General features: G+C 39.0%; 1 protein-coding gene across 1 annotated transcript in view; it reads right to left on the bottom strand.

Moving 5' to 3' along the window:
* The window catches only part of BMX (BMX non-receptor tyrosine kinase), a 50,180-nt gene that overhangs the window by 19,398 nt on the left and 6,224 nt on the right, over window positions 1–24,558 (bottom strand). The window contains exons 2-12 of the mRNA XM_008591039.1: window positions 23,426–23,572; window positions 22,246–22,350; window positions 19,990–20,071; window positions 15,311–15,430; window positions 13,088–13,152; window positions 8,942–9,111; window positions 7,766–7,822; window positions 5,649–5,717; window positions 4,975–5,028; window positions 2,041–2,095; window positions 674–753 (exon numbers count right to left, since the gene is read on the bottom strand). Of these exons, the coding sequence (XP_008589261.1) occupies window positions 674–753; window positions 2,041–2,095; window positions 4,975–5,028; window positions 5,649–5,717; window positions 7,766–7,822; window positions 8,942–9,111; window positions 13,088–13,152; window positions 15,311–15,430; window positions 19,990–20,071; window positions 22,246–22,350; window positions 23,426–23,572 (1,004 nt within the window). The remainder of the gene's footprint in view (window positions 1–673; window positions 754–2,040; window positions 2,096–4,974; window positions 5,029–5,648; window positions 5,718–7,765; window positions 7,823–8,941; window positions 9,112–13,087; window positions 13,153–15,310; window positions 15,431–19,989; window positions 20,072–22,245; window positions 22,351–23,425; window positions 23,573–24,558) is intronic.

The raw sequence follows: 24,558 nt of genomic DNA, 5'->3' as shown, positions 1-24,558 counted from the left end.
TTATTTTCATTTGAATCCTTATCTACTTGCTGATTTATCTACCCAGCCACTTTAAAAAATGAATCTAGAGTCAAGAAGCTCTACTAAGAAGACATCTGATATCAGGTTTGACTGAAACTACAGGGGCAGAGGGCCACAGATCTTTTGATACTCATTGAACAAAGTCTTTTCCCTGTTCTCACTGACTAGGCTTTAGCCAATATCTAAGTGTTACCATGTGCGACCTAGTACATGAGATGCACTGGGGACATAGCCTCTGGCATTGGAAAATGCCATGGGACACTCAGGGTACATCCTATCACCTCAAATTGAAGGTAGGTAGTCTGTTAAAAAAATCTCAAAATAAAATAACGTCTTCACCACTTAATTATTATAAATATACATATACGCACTGAGGGGTAGGTCACATGAAGTAGTTTAGGAAATGTTTACTAAGACATGCTGTGCTCTAGGCACTCTGGCGCTGCCTGGGGTGGGCAGAAGAGGATCACCCAAGAACAACCTTTTGAAAATGGGGTGGTGGGGAAGAATCCTATTGCATTCAACAGAAATACTCTGATCTAAAATTCCAGAGTTTATAGATGGTGTCTTATCCCAAAATGTGACTAAGAACCCAGCATATTGAAAGCACACACACAGAAATATAAAAGAAATAAGTACACGTCATACTTACTTCACAGCCTTACTGAATAAAGACACTGTGTACATTCCCACCTGGCTGGAATTCCTAACCATAAATGCTCCTTCTTTTCCCTGAAAAGGAAGGAAAATGTAGAAAGAACAGAAAACATTTTCATTATTCTTGAAAAGAATTCTTCATGGAAGGTGGTAGGAAAATAAATCTGTTAGACCTACTTCCAATATCACCGAGGGCACAGGTTATACACCAGTTGGCACTGAAGGGGGCCCAAGGTTTTGCTTTCCTTATTTTCTCAATCAATATCTTTATAGACCTGCCCTGTGTGCTTCCTCTCTTCCTCTCCAGTTAATTTTTAACCCTCTTTGATAATTTTCTGTTTTGTACTCACGCAACTCTAATGTTTTTGTCTTTAAGACATAAAATTTAGAACCACATATCACCATATCATGCTCTTGGAAAGTTTTAGAAAACCAAAGACGCAGAATAAAGCTCTACACTCAACTTGTCTTTCTCAATGACTTGTGCTAATTCTAAGCAGGTCCAGATTCAGAAAGAGCAGATAATAAATTATGAATGTGACAAAACACCAGAAGTCGTCACATTCTCACTGCCACCCCACAAAGAAATAATTGGTGTGTTCAGTGCTTTATTAGGTTGAACTATATCAACATGTCATTTTTATAGATTAAAAAAGTTTGCTACCGGTAATTCCATATCAATTAGTAATAGAATCAGATACATCTGTTGAACTCTGGTTTAGGTGCTAACCCGCAGTGACAGAGCTGAGGTAAATGGCTATGTTAATGGCCTCCAATAAATCATCTCTCTTATTCAGGCCCTGTGCAGTCCCCTTCCACACTGACTCTGAGCTGAGCCATGTGACTTGCTATGACCAATGGGATACTAGCAAACATGACTAAAGCAGAGACTCAATAAGCATTTGCACTGTGGAGCTTGTCGTCTCTGACCACTGCTATGCTCTGAGGAGACCCAAGTTAGGCACATAGTGCAGCTGCCCAGAGAAGAACTCTGACACCCCCGGTGACTGCCTTGACTACACCCAACCCCCCAGTCAATCCACCAGCCAAATGCAGCCACATGAGTGACCCTGACCAAAACCTGCAGAAGACCTGCTGGCCCAGATGACTTACAGAATTTGTGAGAAATCATAAATCTTGTTTCAAGCCACCCCACTTTGGGGTGGTTTATTATGCAGCAATAGATAACGGAAACAGAAGAAGTGGCTAGATGTGAAGGGCCTGGTAATCCCTAGGCTGGACAGCCAACACTGTGATGGGTCGCCTGTGTAATCAGCTTACTGCTGACTACGAGAAGTGCATTAACCTCTGGTCCCTCAGGAAGAGGTTCTTATAAACTATTTTAAAGACAAGACTATTTACCTTTTGTCTCAGTAACTGTTCAGACTGTGACCTGGAGATGTTACCTGCAAACCAGCTGCAACAGGAGAGAATTCCACATTTGAAAATTAATAGTTTTTTAATTGTATAAGTTGACACAATTTTCTAATCCATAAAATGAGGCTTTGGCTTACATCAGGAGTTTCCAAATCTGACTGCTCAAGAGAATCACCTGTGGAGCTTTTCAAAAGTACAGATTCTTGAATCTTCACCACCCAACTATTATTCTGAGGCAGGGCTTGCATATCTGAATTTTTAAATGGGCTGGCATTTAGAAGCCTTTGACCAGGTGATCTCTAAATTCTCCTACATTTCACCATTTTGAATAAGGGCCAGAGATTAGACCAATGAAGAATATTCCAATGGGAAAGTCAGGGTTGTCAAGGATGAAACTTCTTGTCTTTCAACCCTTCATTTTCTTTTAATAAATCTGATAGAAGCACACCTCATAGCATCTATTTTCAAAGCAAATGCTTTTTTTTTAATGCTTTCTATTTTCAGGATAGCAATAGATAAGCATCTAAATTTTTATTAGGACAGGAGTAGCTGTACTGAACTGAGGAAAAGATGATGTGGAAGAGTCAGCTATAACCTTTAAATGTTGCCCTGTTCATTAAGTTACCCCAAAACATGATGTCTTACTTTACATGTGGAGCCTAACAGGCCAAGAACTGTTTCTCATGTGAGGTCAATAATGTCTGTGGCCTTAACTTCCCAATATGTAGTTGTAGGACTTTGAACAAGCCACTTAGTCTCTTCTGACCTTGGACTTCCCCAATTAGGGGGAGGGCTGAACTTGATAAGTTTGAAAGTCTCGTCTAACTTTACTCTAATGTATGCTGTATAACACTTGTGATATTAACTAACAGTTTTCTTATTAGTAAACATCTTATTAGTTAAACATGCTTAAATGTTTAACATTAGTTACCATTTTATTACCTAATAATAGCTAATCAAAAGACCATTCAGGGAATATGATCCAGGGTATATACCTATGTGGAGATAGAAGGAAGGGGTGATCAGAAATAAGGAAAGAGGCCTGGAGAGGAAAGGGGAGCTAGTGTGTGTACCCTGTCCCCCACCTTCTCACCCCCCACTCACACGCATACACACTTTGTGTCATAATTTTGCTGTGGTCTGGCTCTGCTTGTTTTAAAAAATATTTCAGTATTTCTTTTCCTTTTTTTAAATTTCTTTTTTTAAAGTTAATTTTTGTATGCTTATTTTTTTTTTATTGTAACAAAGTTGATTGTACGTATCTATGGGGTACAGAGTTGAATATCAATACCTGTGTGCAATATGTGATGTTCCAGTATTTCAATGTCAGAGCAGCAGGGGCCAAGGCCTAATCCTAATGCATTAGTTTCCATCTAAATCTCAGTGCCTCCATTTTTATGGAGTGGAATAGAGTTGCTCACGAAGTTATGGCCATAAAACAAATGCTCCAGTGACATTGATAAAACAGGAAGCCGAGGGCATCAAGCACAGTGTGGGAAGGCTGAGCACAAGATCATATAGCCCTTTAGCATCCCTTCGAAGATCCCTTCAGATCTCTTTGATTTTGAAGAGGACAGATCTTTCCTGATAATTCCCCCAATATACATCTCGCACACACCATTTGAATCCAGAAAAGATGAGGGTAGAGACTGTCTAAATGGTCAGATCTGGGCTTTCTGGATCAAAGAAAGACTAAATGCTAAGACTAAATTCACCTAAATGCTAAAGACTAAAATCCACAATTAGAGGTCCACTCCCGTTGGTTTATGTCCTTGCCTTCTGTCAATAGACAATTATCTTTGGAAATGATCTTGTGTTGGTCCCTCTCAGTCTTTCATGTCTTCATATGAATTATTCCATCAAATGCTTTCCTGAGGGTAGATGTTAGGAAAGAAGATAAGGAGCTAGGAGGTGGTGAAGAGACCCTGCTGCAAAGGGGTGGAGGGTACAGCACATCCTCCTCGGTGTGACAGGTATGACTAGGGCCAGGCTGGGTTAGAGGTAAGAGGATGAGTGGAAACACTGACATGGACTTTGTAAAAGCTCTTGCATCCCATGTAACCAGTAAATCAATAACACAGCACTCATACAATCACAGAACTAGAAATAGCGCATAATCCTAGTATCCAAGTGAATTTTGTGCCATTGGGGATCAAGCGTCTGAGAAATGCAATGTGCTCTATTACTTCCACCTCTACTTACCAACAGTCTTTAAGTCTATGAGACAATTATTTGTCCCTATTTGTAGGATGATAGAGACTTAGATTTTGGAAAGGAACTTAATGGACACTTAGGGCAATCTGCCTAAATATAGTTGGGGTAACCACATGTTCTTGTTTGCCCAGAACAGTCCAGTTTATGCCTGATGTTCAGATTTAATTTTTAATAGAGCACTCTTTCTGTCTGTAAAGTATCTCTATTCTGATGTTAAATGAGAAGGTCACCCCAGGAACAGAAATCTCTCAGCATAAATGCTGCCATGTTCAAGGTCTCAGTTGTGCTATCTTGTAAAATTACTGCATCATAAATGACTTCCCCTCAAATCAGATTCAATGTAAATAAGAGCTTTCAGGCATCGCCCTGATGAGAGGCCTCCAGGGAAGAAATAATGAGCAGAAACATCATGTGCCATATCTACGAAGACAAAATGGAATGAAGGGGACACTGGATATATGGTAAATCCAATAAACATGTGCAGCCAATTTAGATAATTCAGATTGGGGAAAAATATTTTCATTGGTAATAATCCAGCTCATTGTCACCGTCATCTAGATAAATGGCCCAGAACCTCACATGAGTTTACCCATGTAAACACAGTCTTCTGAGAAAGTCTGAGCCATCTCTTTTAGTGACTTTGAGGAGTAGAATAGAAACATCTACGTATAGTTTTAGAAAACATGGAGAATTTTCAACACTCACTCATAGTCATCCAGGTTTTCCTCTTCTTCAGATGAACTTGACTCAGGGAATCCCCTGAAGAAGAGCCAGGAAACAATGTGAACGCAAAAACCACCAAGACATGATCCAACTGCCTAGCAGTGCAATATCAAATTCCACCCTGCTTTTATCCACATAAATAAAATTTAGAATGTTAGAGTTCTGTTTTTGCACTTGAGAAGGTATCAGCAAGGTGAAGAGAGAGCCGCTTAAAAGTTGAGCTCATGCGCAATTTAATGAGAGAATAGCTCTTTGATACAGGAGGTCCACAGGAGGCCCCGAGGAACTTGGATTTCTTTGACTCTTTCAGAAGAGTGGGCTCATAAACTAGATAAAGACTCCTTCAGGGATGGCTGCAGTATAAAGTTAACAAAACCTTTCGTTGTGCATGCAAATATTCTTAGGGGAGAGTAATTCAACTAACACCGGTGTATATCACGAATGATGGTTAAGAAAAATCAGTGTGAAGAAAACTGTAACCTACAAGCCATGGACTGAGACCTCATAAAGGTTCAGAGAAGCAAACTACATGGACTTTTTTAGTTTATGTTTACCTTAAATGTAAAGCTTAGTTGCAAAATCATTGCGAATTTGGTTAGTTTTCCTGGAAATGGAAGCAAATCCTAAATGCAAAGAAATCTCTGAATTTGCTTTACCATGAGATCTTCGAGGTGCTGTGATTTACATTTCTTTCTGCTTGGTTACTGCATGCAACATCTTCACTACTGTAAAAAAAAAAAGGATATGTTTCATAAATCTATAAATTTTGTTTACTCATAAATGTTAAATGACAAAAGCAATTTTGTTCAGCTAATGAGTTACTTTCATATTTTGATCCTTTCAGGGACTCTAATAAAAAGCAGTAGTTTGGCAGGATTACTAAACAAAATAGAATTGTTAATAATGGCTCATCTCGTAATGACCCCCAAAAATAGAAAGCCTGGATTAACAAATCATTTTGACTAGTTTGCCCTGATTTTCACATAGAAATGAGCATTCTGTTGCCACTTATTTATTTTACAATGTTATTTTCCTCTTTGCTTTTGTGATTACAATGAAAAGTCTTGAAAATACTAAATTTTTAACTCCATCCAGACCCAGATGGATCAGCAGGATTTTCATCATCCTCTGTCATCCATCATTTTATCTCTTTCATTTTGGGTGTTAAGCAGAGCATGAGGAAGTGCCTATCTCTCAAAGTCCAAAGGCTTTTTTTATCTGGAGTGTAGGATCTGTTTCCTGTTTGCTTTCATAGTCAAGGCTCTTTTTCAAAATCACAGTTCATAGTGACAAGTTTCCTTAGCAAGGAAATGCTCCTCTGGCCCCATTTCAACCAATGCCTGGAGAAAGCCCTTAAACACTAGAATGCCTCCCTTCCCACCTTCACAAAGAGCCTGCCCAATAGAATAGCTTTTTGATTTTCTCTCTTCATGATAAAACTCTTATTCAAAAAGGTTAAGCAATTTATTTAGCTTTCTTGTTGTTTTTAAGAACACATGGAGAATGTCGATCAGTAGCGTGTCATTTAGGTTTACCCATATAATGGATTACTTCATAGAAATTAAAAATAATAAGGTAGGTCGCACAACAATGTGAATGTACTTAACACTACTGAACAGTATGCTTTAAAAAAATGGTAAATTTTGTTATGTGCATTTTACCGAAACTCAAATTAAAATAAACTTTTAAAAATCTGGTATATCATCATGTATTTAATGGGAAAAATGTTGAAGATGTCAAGTGAAAAGAAAAAGCAGCAAAAAGACTATATGGTGAGAATCTGTTTTTGTACTTGTATATAGAAGGGTACTTTAAAAAGTTCATGGAAAAATGGAATTAAAAGATAATACAAATTTTTCCATCAGCTTTTTGAAGACCCCTCGAATGGTAGCATGTGCATAGAAAACATTTTAGAAGAATGTATACTGAATATTCTACAATGTTTGAATACTTTAATGTGAGCATGGATTATTTTACTAATCTGAAAAAATAAAGATTAAAAAGTAGCTCAGGTGACGTTAGTTAAGAATTACAGAAAGTGGATAAAAAAAGTATTGTGTAATAAGTGAGCTAAGAATCATGGCTGCATTTTAATAATTCAGGATCCATGAAGACTTTTTAGCGATTAGTATAATTCACTAATAGATGCAATGCTGCTCATTCTAAGAATTAATCAATCGTTCACTCAAATAACCAGCTTTCTGATGTTCTAGGAAAAATATCCAGGGTTGGGACGAAATCTAAGGGGGTGTCAAAAACTCAGAAAAGAAGATAAATAGTATTTTAGTAAAATATTTTTAAAAATCAATGTTAATGCAAAAAATCCATGATGAATAAAATGTCAACATTTTAAATAAGGATAGGATCCAGCAATCCAGGAGTTGGTAGCGGCTCTGCAGCAACCGCATATGAATCAACAGTTCTTCCTTACGTATTTCAAAACTGGTCAGTTTCACCACACACCTCCCTTAATGAATCCCTTAATGGGGCTTCTGTTGGGAGGGGACCTGGAACAAGTTAACATGACATCCACTCTCCTTGCATTTGGGCTTATTGGTGGTCTCCTTCCACAAGAATGCTGGGCTACAGGCAGATAAATGTAACTCCTCCCCCCAGGCACCAGGTATAGACGAATACACTTGGATTCTAGCTCCACTTGGGAATGAAAGGGACCGCGGCTCGTTATACTGAAAAAAACAACATCAAGAAGAATACACTTACATTCCGCGGCTCGTTATACTGAAAAAAACAACATCAAGAAGAATACACTTACATTCTTTCAAGTTCCATATGGGCCTGTGGCTGTGTCATTGGTACAGTGAGGCATTTGCTTTAGGTAAAAATGATGAGGACGGAAAGAATAAAGGAATAAGAAGACAAGGGAGAAAACAAAGAAAAGAGATACATGGTGAGTCAGGGAGATGCATCCACTGTGGAGAAAGACGGACATCAGTATCATGTAGGGATGCTGATAACTGGGTAAGAAGACGGTGGACAGGGGACAACTTGATGGGGAGGAAGTGTGAGGCCACACATAAGGAAGGGTAGTCACCTGACCCTTTCTGCATGGTCACTTTGCAATTCAACTGAACATTTATTGAGCATCAAGTGTGGGGCAGACCCCAGGTATATACACAATTTATGTACAGCCTTCAAGGCATTTTCAATTCTGGCTTTAGATAGAATCTTTAGGCTGAATAACATGAGAAGACTAACAGGTCAGGAGAGGTGATGGTGTACATCCTGAGAAGGCAAGCCATGGCTTTGCTTGAAATGCTATTTATCGTTCTGCTAGTGATGCTGAAACACATTGCAAAAGTAAGCCCGCCCTAAACTCTGTCATATAAAGAGTATATTGTGAAGATTTTGTGTTCTGGAATGTGGGGTTATTTGGGGAACAGGGAAAAGATAGAGAAGGGCATAAAAACGTTCAAGTATTACTTTGATCATCAGACAGGGTAATCTAAATGAAAAGTCTATGCTGCTCAGCCCCAGCGGGGCTGCTGTTCCCTGGGTTTCTGGCTCAATCACTAAACATTTTTTGAGAGAACAGCCCTAGACCTACGTTGACAGCTATGAGGCTAATGAGCAAGGCAGAGGGATAATGTCTGCTCTACACACTGGAGAGCCAGCCTGAAAGCTGGGGCTTACCTGTTCAGTTTTCTTTCTTTCTTTTCATATAAGGAGTAAATTTTATTTTATTTTTACTTTATCAATATACAATGTAGTTGATTTTCGTGTCCCTTTACTAATTCCTCCTTTTCCTCCCTCCCTCTCCCCCTCCCCCATCAACATCATATCTGTTCACTTGTCTTAACAAGTTCAAGGAATTGTTGTGATTGTTGTGTCTTCTCCCCTCCCCCCAATTATTTGTTTGTATATTTATTTATTTATTTATTTACTTTTTAGCTCCCACAAATAAATGAGAACATGCGATATTTCTCTTTACCTTTTCAGTTTTCTTACTTGCCACCAGTCAGGGCAGTCTTCCCTTGAAATACAACGCATGTTGACGTTTGGCTGGGAGCCACAGTTTTTCTTTGAGTCACTGTCATGTTGGGCTAGAGTGGTACTTGAAGATGGTGCGTCCATTTTGAGAATAGGAGCTGCCCGAGGAATCTTCAAGATTGGAAGACAAGAGATTTTAAAACATCACAGTGAGACACAGATTCAGGTACAGGAACTAACAAGCTAACCATATCAGTTCTTAAATAGAAGGAAGGAAGGAGGCAATACTAAGTATTGGCAAGGATATGGAGCAACTAGAACTCTCATATTTTTGCTGGTGGGAGCATGAAGTGGTACAACCACACTGGGAACTTGTTTGCTGGATCTACTAGAGCTGGATGTGCACACACTCTATGACCCAGAAACTATATATATACAAGGGGTGTTCAAAAAGTTCATGGAAAGATTCATATTATCTTTTGATTGTTTCTCCACGAACTTTTTAAAGTACCCTTGTACATACCCAACAGTGAAACCAAAAGACATGTAAAAGAATGTTTATAGCAGAATTATATGAATTAGATAAAAAACTTGAAACTAACTAAATGCCCATCAAGAAAATAAAATAATAAATGTATTGCAGTTGCAGTAGGCTGAATAATGGTCCCCCAAAGATATTCATGTCCCAATGCCCAGACCTCTGGATAACTTACGTGGTAAAATAGATTTTGCAGATTGTGATTAAGTGAAAGATATTGAGATGGGGAGATTATTCTGATTATTGGGATAGGCCTGATGTCATCATAAGGGCCCTTATGAAAGGGAGGCAAAGTAGTCAGAGATCACAGAGAAGATGTGAGGATGGAAGCAGAGGTCAGAGAGCAGAGAAGCTGCTACACTTCTGGCTCTGAAGAAGGAGGAAGGGGCCAGGAACCAAGGAACGTAGGTGGCCTTTAGAAGCTGGAAAAGGCAAGGAAACAGATTCTCCCCTGAAGCCTCCAGAAGGAACACAGCTGTATAGACTTCTGAACTTTATAACAGTAGGAGAATAAATTTGTGTTGATTTTAGCCACTAAATTTGCAGTAATTCATTAGAGCAGCAATAAGAAACTAATACAGTGGTATATTTGCAGAATGCAATTACACAGCAATGAAAATAAACTACAGCCACATACTAGAAAATGGGTGAGTTTCATAAATTGAACAAAAGGAGACAGACGATAAATGACTATATACTTTATGATTCCATTTATACAAAGGTCAAACCATTTATGATGTTATAAGTCAGGCTAGCAATTGCTCTTGGTGGGTTGTAGTCACTGAATGGGTACATGAGGATACCCTTGGGGTACTGTGATGTTCTGTTTCTTAATCTCAGTGTGGCTTATACAGATGCATTCAGTCTGTGAAAATTCATCCAGCTGACCACTTATGATTTGTGTGCATTTTTAAGAGCACGTTATACTTCAATTAAAAATTCACGTCACATACGTGTGTGTGTTTGTATGTGCATGCGTGTGTGTGTGTGTACCTAGCTCTGAATTTATTTTTTCACACTGTATTTTACTTTTTTTCAGGGATATAATTTATTTGGAGTTGAAGCTTTGGCATTCTGGAAATTTTAATTATTCAGAACATTGTTATTTATGAACTGTAAGGTGAGTTCTCTCCAAGGATAAATGCACTGGAAAGTTTCCTCAATGGAAATCTGCACATAATGGCTAAAGAGCTGATTTTTATTTCTTCCTCTCAGAAAAACGTCTTCTATTGAATGCTGTGGTAAAAACAAACAAAAAACAACAACAAAAGGAAAAACATGCTTTTCATGGTACCTCTGACCCCTGGTTCATTCGGGCAGCATATAAACAAAAGAGGCTTAGGAAGCCTTGGCCACTGATTTGCCTGGCTGATATTTTCAATATGTCAGAAGAGCTCCCTGCCAGAGACTAGATTCAATGGTTTCTGGCTCCTAAACTATCCTCTGCTCTTAGATTTGTTTAAAACAAACTACTGGGAATTCACCCTTTTTAAGTGTAGAATTCAGTGACTTTTAGTAAATTTATCAAGTTGTGTAACTGTCACCACAATCCAGTCTCAGCACATTTCCCTCACCCCAGTAAGATCCCGCATGCCCAGTTGCAGTCAATCCCATTCCCACTTTGGCCCCAGGCAACCACTAATTGACCTCCTGTCTGTATAGAATTACCTATTCTGGACACCACTCTTAGGTGTTTTATAGGGCCATCATTTTCGAGATTCAGGACTGGAGTACGTATCCAAACCAAAACAGCAATGTTGCTGATAACAAAGTTAAAAATCCAACCCATAATAATTGTTTCATGGGGCTGCCACAACAAATTACCACACATTTGGTGGATTAAAACAACAGAAATATATTCTTCCACAGTTCTGGAGGCCAGAAGTCCAAAATCAAGGTGATAGCATGACCATGCTCACTCTGAAGGCTCTAGGGGAAAATCTGCCCTTGCCTTTTCCAGCTTCTGGTGGTTCCAGGTGTTCTTTGGCTTGTGGTAGCATCACTCCAATCTCTGCTTAGATCTTCACAAGGCCTTTTCCCTTGTGTCTCTCTCTGTCCTCTCATCTTCTTACATGGACACCAGTCACTGAATTTAGGGCCCACACTCATCCTGTATGATCTCATCTTGATCTCTTACTAGTTACATCTGCAAAGACCCTGTTTACAAATCAGGTCACATCCTGAGGTTCTGGATGGACATGAAATTTGGGGGACACTATTCAATGTACTATAATAATGGATTATTTTTCTTCTTCATGTCGGTTCACAAAAATTACAGGGTTTATACTTAGGAAGAAAGAAGTAAGTGTGCATGAATGTGTGTAGTTGAAAGTAAGACCCAATGGGTGGGTGATATCCCCTCAATTTCAGATGAGCTTCCAGAGAATCACTAGGAGGTCATCTTATGTGTCTCCTGGCATTTGAGCAGTGTGACACCGGCCTGGGAAGACTAAGAGCAGGAGACTGTCGCTAAGAATCCAAGAAGGTACGGCATAAAGAGAGTAGCAGTGTGTACTGTGAAAGCAAGCTGCATATAGCTTAATTAACCAGCGCAATCAAGGTTTTGTTTGTTTTCCTGTAGGCCAACTCCACCCTTAAAAAGAGTTGGCTGGGAGCCATCTTGAAAGGAACTCTGCCCAAGTTGGGTGAATTGACCCAGTGGAAGTGTTAAGGGCTGGAAACTCAAGAGCTGAGAATTAAGACATCTCCTCTGTCACAAAGCTACATTTGGATCTGCCCCCTTTCTCTCAGTGGGAAACCCACAAAAATGTCCCATAAGATAAAAATCAGCATTGGGAAACTCTCCCAGATACCCACTCCCAAATCATGACAGGACCAGCTATGTATGAGTGTCTCTTTTTCATCAGATACCCTCTTCCTCGGCCACAACCCTGAAAGGTCCTGAAATCCCAGCCTCTACACAACCCCTCCCCAAAAGCAGGCTTCCAGCTGATGCAGACCTGAGCTAGGTAAAGGGGAGAAGTTCGAAGTTGGAACGATCTTTGGAGTACTGCGATTACAACAATGGGTGGGACGATTCAGTGGCTATTCTCATGACTACTAGTAATTGAGAAAAATTTTACCATCTGAGAGTGACCGGAAAGCTAAGGAATCTGCCTAAGAAGTTATCAGAAGACAGAAAAGAAAGTCCACAGAGTGGCTTTGAAAAAATAATGGATGAAAAGAATTATGTTGCTTTCTACTTGTGCCTTGTGGAGTCCCATTCCATCACCAGGATACTTCCACGAGGCAGATGTGGCCACGATGGTGACAGAGAAAGAATGGCAGCTAATAATAACAGCTGTCTGTTATGGTGATGCCATCTTAGGATGTCTCCTCCATGCACCCATTTTTTTGGTGAGTATTTATGGGCTTACTGTTTAGGAAAAGACCCAGTAATCAACTACAAGAATATAAAATGTTACACTGGTTCTATACTTGAATCCATTATTTGATAACTGTCCATAGCTATTAGTGATGGCTCACGTGTTTTTTCTCTCTTTGCTGAGCGGTCTGAATGAAGCCCACATTTTCTAGTCTTGAATCCTGCAACTCTTAATTTATTTAGTATATCCCAACTATGAAAAACATTTTCAGAAGTGGACTTACCACCCTGTCTAGGAAAGTAGGAGCTCTGTGTTTCTCTTCATTGACTGCAATGTGCAGATCAGCATCTGAAAAGTAAAACCAAGTAATATCAGAAGAACTTTAAGTCAAATAAAGAAAAACACCCAATGTTATGAACCAAAAGAATGAATGAGCTTGTGTGAGCAATATCTAGATTAAATGAATTCAGACACAACATCTGGAGTGATACTGTAGCTTTCCTGTGTAAAGCCCAACTCAAACACCACTCCTCCACCATTGGATTATCAATATCTTCCCAAATCTGGATTAAAAATTCAAGTTCCTCTAAGCCCTATAAACTATTGATTTATACCTCATTTCTACCTTGTATTTGAGTCACAGATCTCTAATTTTGTTGGGTGGTACATAAGACCCTAGGGGTCAGAATTCATGTCTGATTCCTCTTTGGCTCATACAATATACTTTAATCATTCTTAGATATCAATAAACAGTTGAATACATAAACACACCTATTGCATGCTTTTTTTTTTCATGTTCTGGTCATTGTTGATTTCTCTTTCTACTCTCACACGTAGGTAGATGTCCAAGCTGTGAGTGTGAAGCCACCGTTTGCCTAATCAGTGGGGTGACCACCTGGTTTACTACCCACACTGGAAAGTGAAAGGGTATCCTTTTAATAATTATGCCAGGTTACCAGGCACAGAATGAGATTACCTCAAACAAACTGGGGTGTTTGGTCAACCTACTGGTAGTACATATATACCAAAAAGAGGGGGGACCAGGGCATTTTAGAGACAAAAAGAAGCAAAGACATTCAGCTTTTTCCTTCCTAGTATCTGTGCTCATGGGCTGCCCAGGGGCTCAGCAGAGGAAGCCAAGAGAATACATCATACTTGGGGAGATAGACCATATCACGGCTGCTCCTGAGCTGCAACACCTCTACACTCTGTAGTTTTCCCCAGAGGCTGGCAGAGGCGTAGACAGAGTCTAGGAATATAATCCCAAGGTAGTGCTCTCTCTGGCCTTTTTCCTGCTCCTTCCTGGGAGTTAGGGCAAGGTCAGAGCTGGAATCTGGCCTGCTAGGTAATGATGCCAGACTGTAGACAGAACCACTGGGGAAAGTGATTACTACCACGAGGAGACATCATGGCTCTTCAGCTTCTCACAGTGGAAGGAAGACCACTGTACAGTAAATTCTGTATAGTTCAATCAATCACTATAATTCATGGGTATAAAGGGCAATGTGATCTAATTGAGATTAATAAATATTCATTGTATAGTCTAATTGAGGTGGAAAACGCAATGAATATTCATTGATTTTTTCTCTTTTTTTGGTAGGAATACCAGCAGTAACGTTAACATGATTGTTGGGTATCATACTGTTATGGGGCGAATTTGAAAAATATTTCATGTGCCTATGTGTTTTCTAGTTCATGAAGTGCTATTATGTAGTTGATCTCATTCAATTCTTTGAAGCCATTAGTAATCCAGGCATATTCTGTCCAGGCTGGTAAAACTATTATCAAAACAAGTTCTCCTTTTTTATTTATCAATATCTTCATGTTGCTAAACAATTATAAACTTTTAAAATATATGAGCTCCTTGTTTTCCAAGAATAGGGATAGTATCTGATTGTATGGAAAGCAGACCCTTCTCTACCTTCTCTGATGTCATTAAGAAATCAACACAAAAGTACAGAATGACAAACCACTTTAAATATATCTTTTAAAACTTGGTCCTCATATTGGTGTATATGATAATTTAAAATGTTACTTAAATTGTATCTTTTCATATGATTTTGAAAGAATTTTTTTTGTTTCTTTTGGTTTTTGATTTTTGCTGTTTATAAGAAAAGAGAGCTGATTTTCCCATCAAGTGGGAAACCTAGCTATTTAAACCATGGTAATATCACCACGTTCTGCCTCTTCAGTCTATCTTAAACCAGGAAAAATGATGGGAGGACATAACAGCTCATTGCTTGACTAATGATTCTAATTTTTAAAATATTTCTCATGAAATGAAAGAATGGCAGATGCTAATATTGTTATTATTTTAATGGCCATGAGCCAGTTGACCTTAGAATTACACTGTATTTGTCACATAGCATCTGCAAGGCTAGATTTTCCTGATGCCAACCAATCTGGTACATCTTGTTTTCTGGCAAGCTGTTTTGGCATCTGGCAGGCTTGGCCTAATGGGACACCATCTACCAGCATACAGCCCCACAAAGAGGTCACACATTACATGCTTCCCAGAGAGTACATCCTGGAGCCGCTTTGCAACTCTGCTGGCAGCACAGGAACTTCCCGTCCACGAAGAACCCACTGTGGTACTTGATCAGCAGGTGCGGGTTGCCCCTTATCTCTAGGAGCAGGCAGGAAGAAAACAAGACGTGAGCAAAGGTTGGCCCAAGAGAAGAAATGCAGTCAGTAACCACTATTATCACAGAACAATAAAATCCCCATTTGCCAGCAACCAAAATAAGAGCAAATGGTTCTCGAAGGATATGTCTTTCACTCAAAAGTTAATAAGCCAAAAAGGAAAAAGAAAAGTCAACCATGTGAATAGTCAGAACAACACAATAACTTATATCATTTTTGGAGGAAAAAAAACTAGTAAAAAATGCATATACAGATCAACTTGGTGTTAGGATTTTAGAAATACATTCAGAAAGGAAGTGACTGGGTTACAGCACATGGTGTTCTCTTTTGGCAGAAGGAGGCTGGAGGGTAGGACTAGATTTTAGCAAAAAGGAAAAATAAAGGTCCTAATAAACATACACTTTCCCCGCTTTTTATTTTGAAAAATTTCAAATGTACAAAAAAACATTGCAAGAATAGTACAATGAACATCCATACACCCTTTACCTAGATTTACCAATTTTGCCACATTTGTTGTATCTCTTTCTCTCTGTATGTACATATTATAATTATTTAAAAATGTCTAATCATATTATATTTTTCTTAAAATTTGAGAATAAGTAGCAGGTATTATGACCTAAATAATGTCACCCATACATATTTCAGCATGTAACTTCTATTAGCAAGCATTCTCGTATATAACAATAATACAATTATCAAATTCAGGAAGTTTAACACTGATACAATATTATTACTTAACACATATTCTATATTCAAAATTTTTCTAATTCTTTCAACAGTCTCCTTTATACTCACTCTTTTTTTCTTTCTGATCAAGGGTCTAATCCAAAATCACGCTTGGCATTTAGTTCTCCAGTTTTCTTAGATCTAGAACGGTTTCTCATCCCTTCTTTGTCTTTTGTGACTTTGACATGTTTATTGTAAGGAATGAATGGTTTATGAGGCTACTTTTCTAGGAATATGTACATATTAAAAAGAAACATAGAATAGGGAAATATTTAATTCAAAAAAATTCCAGCCTTGAAGTGCAATACTGTGTCTATAACAAATTAACCTCTTCTGAAATACAACAGAGACACCTACAAGGCCTTAGTAGAGAATATTTCAAGAAGAGTCTCTACATGGGGAGGACTGGTTCTATATGTAGCTTCAACTCTTTCTCTCTTGATTTTACATTCATCTCGAGGATTCCTTATTTTGGTCCCGGGAGAGTTCCACTCCTCCTATGCAGCCCTGACTCAGGAAGTGTATGGCAATAATAATAACTGCTTTGCTGGGTCATTGGGAGAATACTCGAGAGTGTATGTCAAGCACCCAGCACAGTGTTTGGCCCAACGTAGGAGTTCAATGAACACTAGGCTTTAGTATGCCACTCCCTTAGTTTAATTTAGTTCAGGTTAGCTGAAAATGTTGGCATTAAAAAAACTTTACTAATGAGAATTAAAATGAAATTATTACAGAAATCATAAAAAGCAAAAAGCAATTTTTCAGTGATTCTCAAAGCACATAGCATGATGTAGACAATAAGAGAAAGAATTAAAGGCCTAGGCTAGGGAAGCAGCAGACCTGGCTGTGATGCTGTTTCTGCCACTCACCTTGGGTGAGTTATGTAACTTCTCCGATCCTCAGTATCCTCATCTAACAGGCTATTGTGAGGGGTCAATGGATGACAAGAGAACGTAGCAACTAAAGCTAACCTTTATTGAGAACACTTATGCTAAATGTTTTACATAGGATATCTAAATTAATTAAAAGTGATTATTTCCCTAACACAGGAGGTGTCACAAAGTGGTTACTGATGTAAGTTGTGGAACTAAATCTAGAGATTTTCAGTGCAAATAAAAATCTGTGCATAGCAAGAAAAAAAAAAAAAGTTTACAAAACACAAGTTTCTGATCTTGGTCCCAAAAGGTCACTACAATTTCATGGGTACATCACTTGCCGTCTTGCTCCCTAAGCTCCTGATCAATATGGTCAGGATTCTTATTATTTCCTAACACGTGGATTTAGTTTCCCAGGTAACTAATTCTTTTCCTAACCAAATCCAAAAGTCCACATTGCAACCAACACTCCCTCCACCTAGTAATGACAATAAGAGGAACTCATATATTAATGTGTATATTACATTTTGTTCCTCACATACGTCATCTCATCTAATATAATCAATAACCTTGAAGGGCTAACTACTATCGCTATCATAACTCTCACAGAGTTAGGTAAACTGAGATGCAGAGAGGTGGTGAAACTTGCTCAAGTTCACAAGCCTAAAAAATGGCAGATCTGAGACTCAGTCCCAGGCCTTTCTACTACATTCTGATGCACAGATGCCAACTTCTCTGCCAAATCCCCTTCAGTTTTAAATTTTAGAAGGAAGGGCGCATTTTATCCACATCTGGTTAGCCGAATTCAGAACCATGGTAGCTGACTCCTTAAGTCACTACTGAGTCAGCCCAAACTTTCCAAGTGTAGGCTACCATCTGGAAAATTCTATGCCTTCAATGTCTGCCTCAGTTTATAATGCTTGAGCCAAGTAATAGATATAAAAAGGGTACAGGGAGGTGGTCACTGTATCACAATGAAACTTCGTAGGGGAGAAGATTTGAGTGGGGGAACCTCTTTGTTTTCCTGTAGTAGATTGTTTGGCCAATTTGACAGCCAATCCCACTCACCTTCTCTCTCATTATCTTCCAGCATAGAGGCTAGAAAAAAAACAGCACTGTCTTCCAGCATCCACTGCACATGGAAATGGCCATGAGAATACAGTTCTGGACTACATGACACAAGCAAAAGTTTGCAAGGGGGCTTTTGGGAAAGCTCAGAACCTCTCTGGGAGCCTCTAACGGTGGCAGAACAGAAAGCAAGGAGGAGCCTGCATCCTTACTGACTTTACTGAGCTGCTGTAGTAGCCCAGGACTGCCTACCTCTGGATTTGTTACTGTGAGAGAAGAACAAAAGTGGATTTGTTTCAGCAACCATTTGGGGTATTTTTACCTGCAGTCCAAAGCATTACTAACTGATACAAATCACTTGCTGGGCCTATGGCAGCCCTAGTGACAGGGACCCTCTGCAGTTTCATGAGGGACTAGGAGATGCATGTTTGCTTCTCTCTCTGCTCTCCTTTTACATTCCACATGCCCTTACATGAGCTGCCCAGGGGCCTTCCAACCCTGTCTAACGTATATAGTTCCAGAAGGACTCATAATGGGAGACCTAGGGCATGACCAAGAGTTGCACACAGGAGGTGTCTACACAGCAACTGCCCCCCCTCCCAAATTCCCCAGGAGGAGACTAAATGGGAAGCAGAATCTTGGAGCTCCTCCTGGGAGCTCCATTATAGCCACAGTGACACATGTTTATGCATAGGATACTTTAACATATTTACGAGTGTCTTATTTGTGGCTTGTGACCAGTCTAGGAGAAAAGAAATATGATCTCCCATTTTATAGGTCAGAAAACTGAGACCCAGAGATGTTAGAATTAGATGACACAGCAAAGCAGGACTTGACTGCAGGTTTGTCTGACTCTAAGAGGGAGGGATGCTCTTCTCATTTCCATGAGCTGATGGTGGGTCGAGGGAGGCTTTTCTCCCCCCACAGACCATCGGACTATCCTACAGAATAGGTTACTAAACCATTGCATGCAAATGGAAAATTAAGCCCTATGTGTAAAAAGAAAGGATGTCCTTTGCATGGAAGTGGAGTAGGCATGCACAATTTAAGGTGTACTGAGAAAGAGCCATAATCTAAAACTTAAATAAAATAATAAAATCTTTTCCAGTCTGGGAGCTTAATACCTGAAATTCCACAAATAGAGTCATTCATCGGAGTTAAATATTGTCCTCACACCATTACTCACCTTTAAAATGGAGAGAAACATAGTGCCAAATTACTAACAACGATTCTCTCCTTTCTACCAAAGGTTGTTACCAGGTCAACCTAAAAATTACTGAATAAAAGCTTCATTAAATCACTCTTTTTGCCTAGCATGTACAATGCATTGGTTGAAAAGTTTGGTTTGGATCACTGAGTTCTGAGTCTCCTATTATGAGGTATGTGACAGTAGCCATATTTTTTAAATTTCACTTGTCTGAAAAATAGCAAATAATATTACCCCTTCTGCAGTTGTCAAGAGGATTACCTGAGAAAATGTTTCAGAAGCACTTGATAAAGTAGCTGGCAAATTGTAAGTGCTCATTAAGTATTAAATACAACTTTCCATAAACATCGAAAGTACAGTAGCTACAGGACTTGACACAGCCCGTGAGGACCTAGACTTTGCCCTAGTAAAGGCAGGCACAGTGGGTGGAGAACTGCAGGCCTGGCTTTGCCCAAGTTGCTGGGAAGGCATGATAGCCAGCTCTGTGCTGAGTGGGAAAGGGATCCAATCTCCTCGCTTTGCAAAATGAGGATGGGTCTGACACATTCCGTGAGTTTGGTAGGAAAATCAGCAGATTCTCTCTTGGCATTGGGTCTTTCTACTGCCATATCTTTCCGTCACCAAGGCTCAAAAGAACTCAGTTGTGTTTTATGACATTTTTATTACCTTTTTGTAATGCTTTCAACCACTGACCTCGGCTCTCTTCATTTGATGCATAGACATAGAGAAGCCCATCTTTATAGACGATCTGGAAAGGAAAAGATTTGGTGCATCTGGATATAATTGCATCATAGTTCACTTTGGTGCAACCGCAAATTTTCTGTTATCCAAAAGAAACCTTGAGATTGCTAATATAATATATGTTAGCTCTGGAGTTAGACAAAAAAAAAAAAAAAAAACCTCTACATTTTACTTTTTTTTAATCCTCCATCCCTCCTCCATCCCTCAATTTGTTTTTCCCAGACACTCCTACACTTTGGAAAATCACAGCAGTGATGCTTCTGACAGGGGTTAACATTGAACCATGGAGAATTATAATAGGTTAGACATTACACGTGTCTTAGGAGTGTTCTAGTCCATCCACCTACTTAGTGCATGATTCCCTTAACAGCCCATTGGAAAATGTTTAACTGCCCATCCTTAAATTACCTCCAGGGAGGAACTGTTCTTTACTTGGCTATGACATATTTGCCAATTTGCATATATTCCGATCATTATACAATCCATGCTTATATTGAGTAAAAATATCTCCCTATTATTTCAGTCTGTTGCATCATGTGGCACCCTAGGAATCATCCTCAGAATAAGTCATTTTCTATTCCTTAAGATACTTGTTTAAATATTTGAAGATTACAGTGCCTTCTCCAGATCCTCCTCTAGTTTATTCAACTCTTGTTGGTAAATAATACATACCATTTATCAAACACCTACAAGTTTCTGGGCTCTTTCTTAGCAACTTTAATATCTTAACCCTATTTTAACTCTATGAAAGAAAAATGAGCATGCCCTTTTTGCAAGTGAAGAAACATCCTCTGAGAGCAGGGGAGTACGTGTTCATGGTTGCACAAATAGAAGTGATGGGAGTGGGAGCTCTGTGGGCTTCCAAAGCCTGTGCTCTTGTGAGTACCCTATGCCTCTGTGATGTGAGTTTGGAGCTCTTTCATGAGCACACTCTCCCCTGGTTTCTCCCAATTGTGTACTTTAAAAAAAAATTGGAAGTATGGGTTGTTAATTAACTGGATTATTATATTTTAGTTACGGCTACAGGTCCCTAATACTAGCACTGGGTACTGTGGCAATCTGAAAGACAATCCATCTGCGTTTAGACAAGAAAGGTAAGTATTCATGATATAATAAATGTAGGCCATGACTTAGATCAAGCCACGGCCAAAAGCTACTGTAGGCATAGTCTCTATAGTGTGCCATTGTTTAAAGCATTTCCGGGTACAGTTGCAGCTCCTCAGCACAGTGAGCAGAGCCCTTTACAGGCCCTGCCTAGGCTCCAGGCACATCTCTCCCACTGTCTCATGGGGACGCTTTATTCATGGGGACTTGGAGTTCTCCCAATATGCCACACTATTTCATCCATCAGTGCCTTGACACCTGCTGCTTCTTTTGCCCTTTCCGTCATTGCTGGGTTAAACTCTACCTGTCCTTCCCAACCTGACCGTTGCTTCCAATAGAGATCTCCCTGAGTCCTCGGAGTACAGACAGAGGTGCCTCTCCTGGGGCACAGTGGATGCACTCTGCCGACCTCCATCTTAACACTTACCCTCACTGCATGATAATTGTCTGCTTATTAGTCTATTTTGCCACCTCCCAGTAAATGCCTTGGAGCAGGGTCAGTGTTTTATTCTCTGTAGCATGCCTACTACCCTGTGGCACATCAGAGACACTCGATGATACTTGACGAAAGAGACTGAGTGGCCTGTGGCAGGTCAGGCCACTGCAGCATACACTGTCAGCTTGCTTCCCCTCTCTCCAGGGAAGGCAATTTGGTGGACAGAATTTTAGCAAAATGCCCAGCTCCTATCTGGGGATATTCTAAGCCTTGCCATTGTCTTAATGGATCATTTTTCCTGGATATACTGAGTTCATAATTTAAAAAAATAAAAATAAAAAATAAAAAAAAAAATATATATATATATATATATATCTTGTAGCATGTGTTCTTTTTTTTAAATTTATCAATTTACAATGTTGATTTTCGTGTCCCTTTACCAATTCCGCCTTTTCCTCCCTCCCTCTTCCCCCTCCCCCCATCAACATTATATCTTGTCTTAATAAGTTGAAGGAATTGTTGTGATTGTTGTGTCTTTGATAAATAAATAAATATACAAACAAATAAATGGTGGGCAGGGAATAATAAAAAATATTAAAGGAAGAACTATTCACCCAATGTAATGCTGTTTCTCCCTTTACCTGAAATGGGTACTGTCTCTCCACGGGTGTCTGCTCCTCGAGATTTACTTTTTCCACACATCTGATTTTCTTAATTTCAATTGATCCTTTTCTGCTGCCTCTTTTCTAAATTAAAAAACAAAATATAAGGTGTTTCATGCAATGCACCAAGGAAAAGCATAAAACTAAAGTTGTGCTTGGGACAGAGGTTGGTGGATAGGGTGGGCAATGAAGAATCACTTCCCATTCCCCACAATAGTCCACATCCAATGGCAACAAAATATATTTCCAAAGTGTGGACATAAACACACCTCTCCAAAAGAAAGTCTCTAAACAGTAGTTAAGATTCTAGTTTAATAATCTTTTTTAAAAACTTTATTTTTTTATTGTAACACAGGTTATTGTACGTATATGTGGCATACAGAGTTGAATATCAATACTCACATGCAAGATGCAATGCTGAAATCAGAATAATTATTATATTCAACAATATATACTGTCATTGCTATTTGTGGTCCTTTACCAATTCCTCCCACCCCCCTTCCCACTTCTAGTAACCTCAGTTCTCCTTTTGAAAGTTCATCTCGAAATGTGTTTCAAATCACCTGCCACGTGCTAAATACACTCAGGAAATCAAGATTTAACTCTGCAAAGCATCTTTACTTTGTTTCAATTTTTTGACAGATTTCAGTATTTCTACTATGATAAAATTCTCAACTGTACAGAAATAGTCTTATTGCCAGCATTGTTTTAAGGCAGCATTCCTGATCCTTAGCATTATTAACATTTGGGGCTCGATAATTCTTTATTGTGGGGCTGTCCTGTGCACTGTAGGATGTTTAGTAGCATTCCTGGTCTCTACCCACTAGATGCCAGGAGCACTTACCACCCCTTAGGCTGTGACAACCAAAAGTGTCTCCAGCCATTGCCCAATGTCCTCTGGCGGCGGTTAGGCAAAGAATGCCCTCAGTTGAGAACCATTGTTCTAAAGTTATAATTAGTAAAGTTAACTGATGTTTTAAAATCCTTTATTTTGAGTTCATTATATCTTGTTCAAGACAAGGCAATGTGATAAGTGGATACAAGTTGATCTTTACCGTGTAAGCTTAGAAACTGGTATTGTTTCATTATAATCAAGCACTTTATGGAGACAGGAAAAATAATAAATAGTCTAAGAACAATGCAATAAATAGGCTCTCACCATTTTGTCATATTCATAGTAGGAAAGGTTTGTTTTAGTCAATACAAAAAGCCGCTCTTTGTAATTATTTGGTGACATTTTCTTCTTTTGCTGTGACCTTTTGAGAAGAACTTCTTCTAGAATGGATTTTGTATCCATATTATCATCCTAAATAAAATAAAATAATTCGAATGAATATTTGTAACATCTAGCTAGGTTCTCTTTTAGCCTTCATATTTTTTACTCAACTATTTTTCATTCAGGGATAATATAAATGTTAATTTTTTAAAAAATGAGACTGATTTAGGATTACAGAGTAAACTACACACATACCTACAGTTTTTTCCTACTGCCTTTACATTGAGTTTTATAAATATGTTGATTTTTAAAGCATTTTATGCATTTGACTCATCTTTCACTCTCCACCATCTCTGCACCACCATACAGACCACCTTATCAAAATGCTCTTTACTCCTTAAACAATCTACAGGAGTTTGTTGACTTGAATAGAATATAATACATTTTTTTAAAAAAATTGAACTCCAGACATCTCACTATGTATGAAGTAATTGTTCAACTAGAATTTTCCTCCAATGGTTTGACCAAATTATCCAAACTACCATGAGAGGCTGACATTATTGTAAATGACACCTGCAACTGATCATAACCAGATTTTTAACATAAAGAGCATGGGTATAATTTTCAATATTTCTGAGAATTTAAAATCAAAATAAATACCCAAGATAGAATAAAATGAGTGCAATAAAAATGCTATCAAAAGAGATTTAAAAGAACTGAAAAAGAAATTCGTACATTCCCAAAGTAAAAACACTCTTGCTTTTCCTTCCAAAACCAGGTAAAATATTAAAACTTAAAGTATTTCTTTTTTTTTTTTTTTTGTCTTTTTCCGTGTCCGGCAACGGATCGCAACCCTCAGGGTCGCCCCCATACCGGACCGGGACCGGCAACAGGATCACAACCCTTGGTGTTGCCCCCGCGCCTCGCTCAGCCAGTGAGCGGGAACTGGTCTGTATGTGGGATCCGAACCCTCGGCGGGAGCGCTGCCGCACTTCCCAAGCGGTGCACTAGCGCAGTGCGCCACCGGGCCAGCCCCAAACTTAATGTATTTCTGAAAAATAAATGCATTAATTTTC

The sequence above is a fragment of the Galeopterus variegatus genome, unplaced genomic scaffold (genome assembly GCF_000696425.1).
Source record: "Galeopterus variegatus unplaced genomic scaffold, G_variegatus-3.0.2 Scaffold6596, whole genome shotgun sequence".
Taxonomy (NCBI): domain Eukaryota; kingdom Metazoa; phylum Chordata; class Mammalia; order Dermoptera; family Cynocephalidae; genus Galeopterus; species Galeopterus variegatus.
This window is presented reverse-complemented; position numbering and strand designations above follow the sequence as displayed.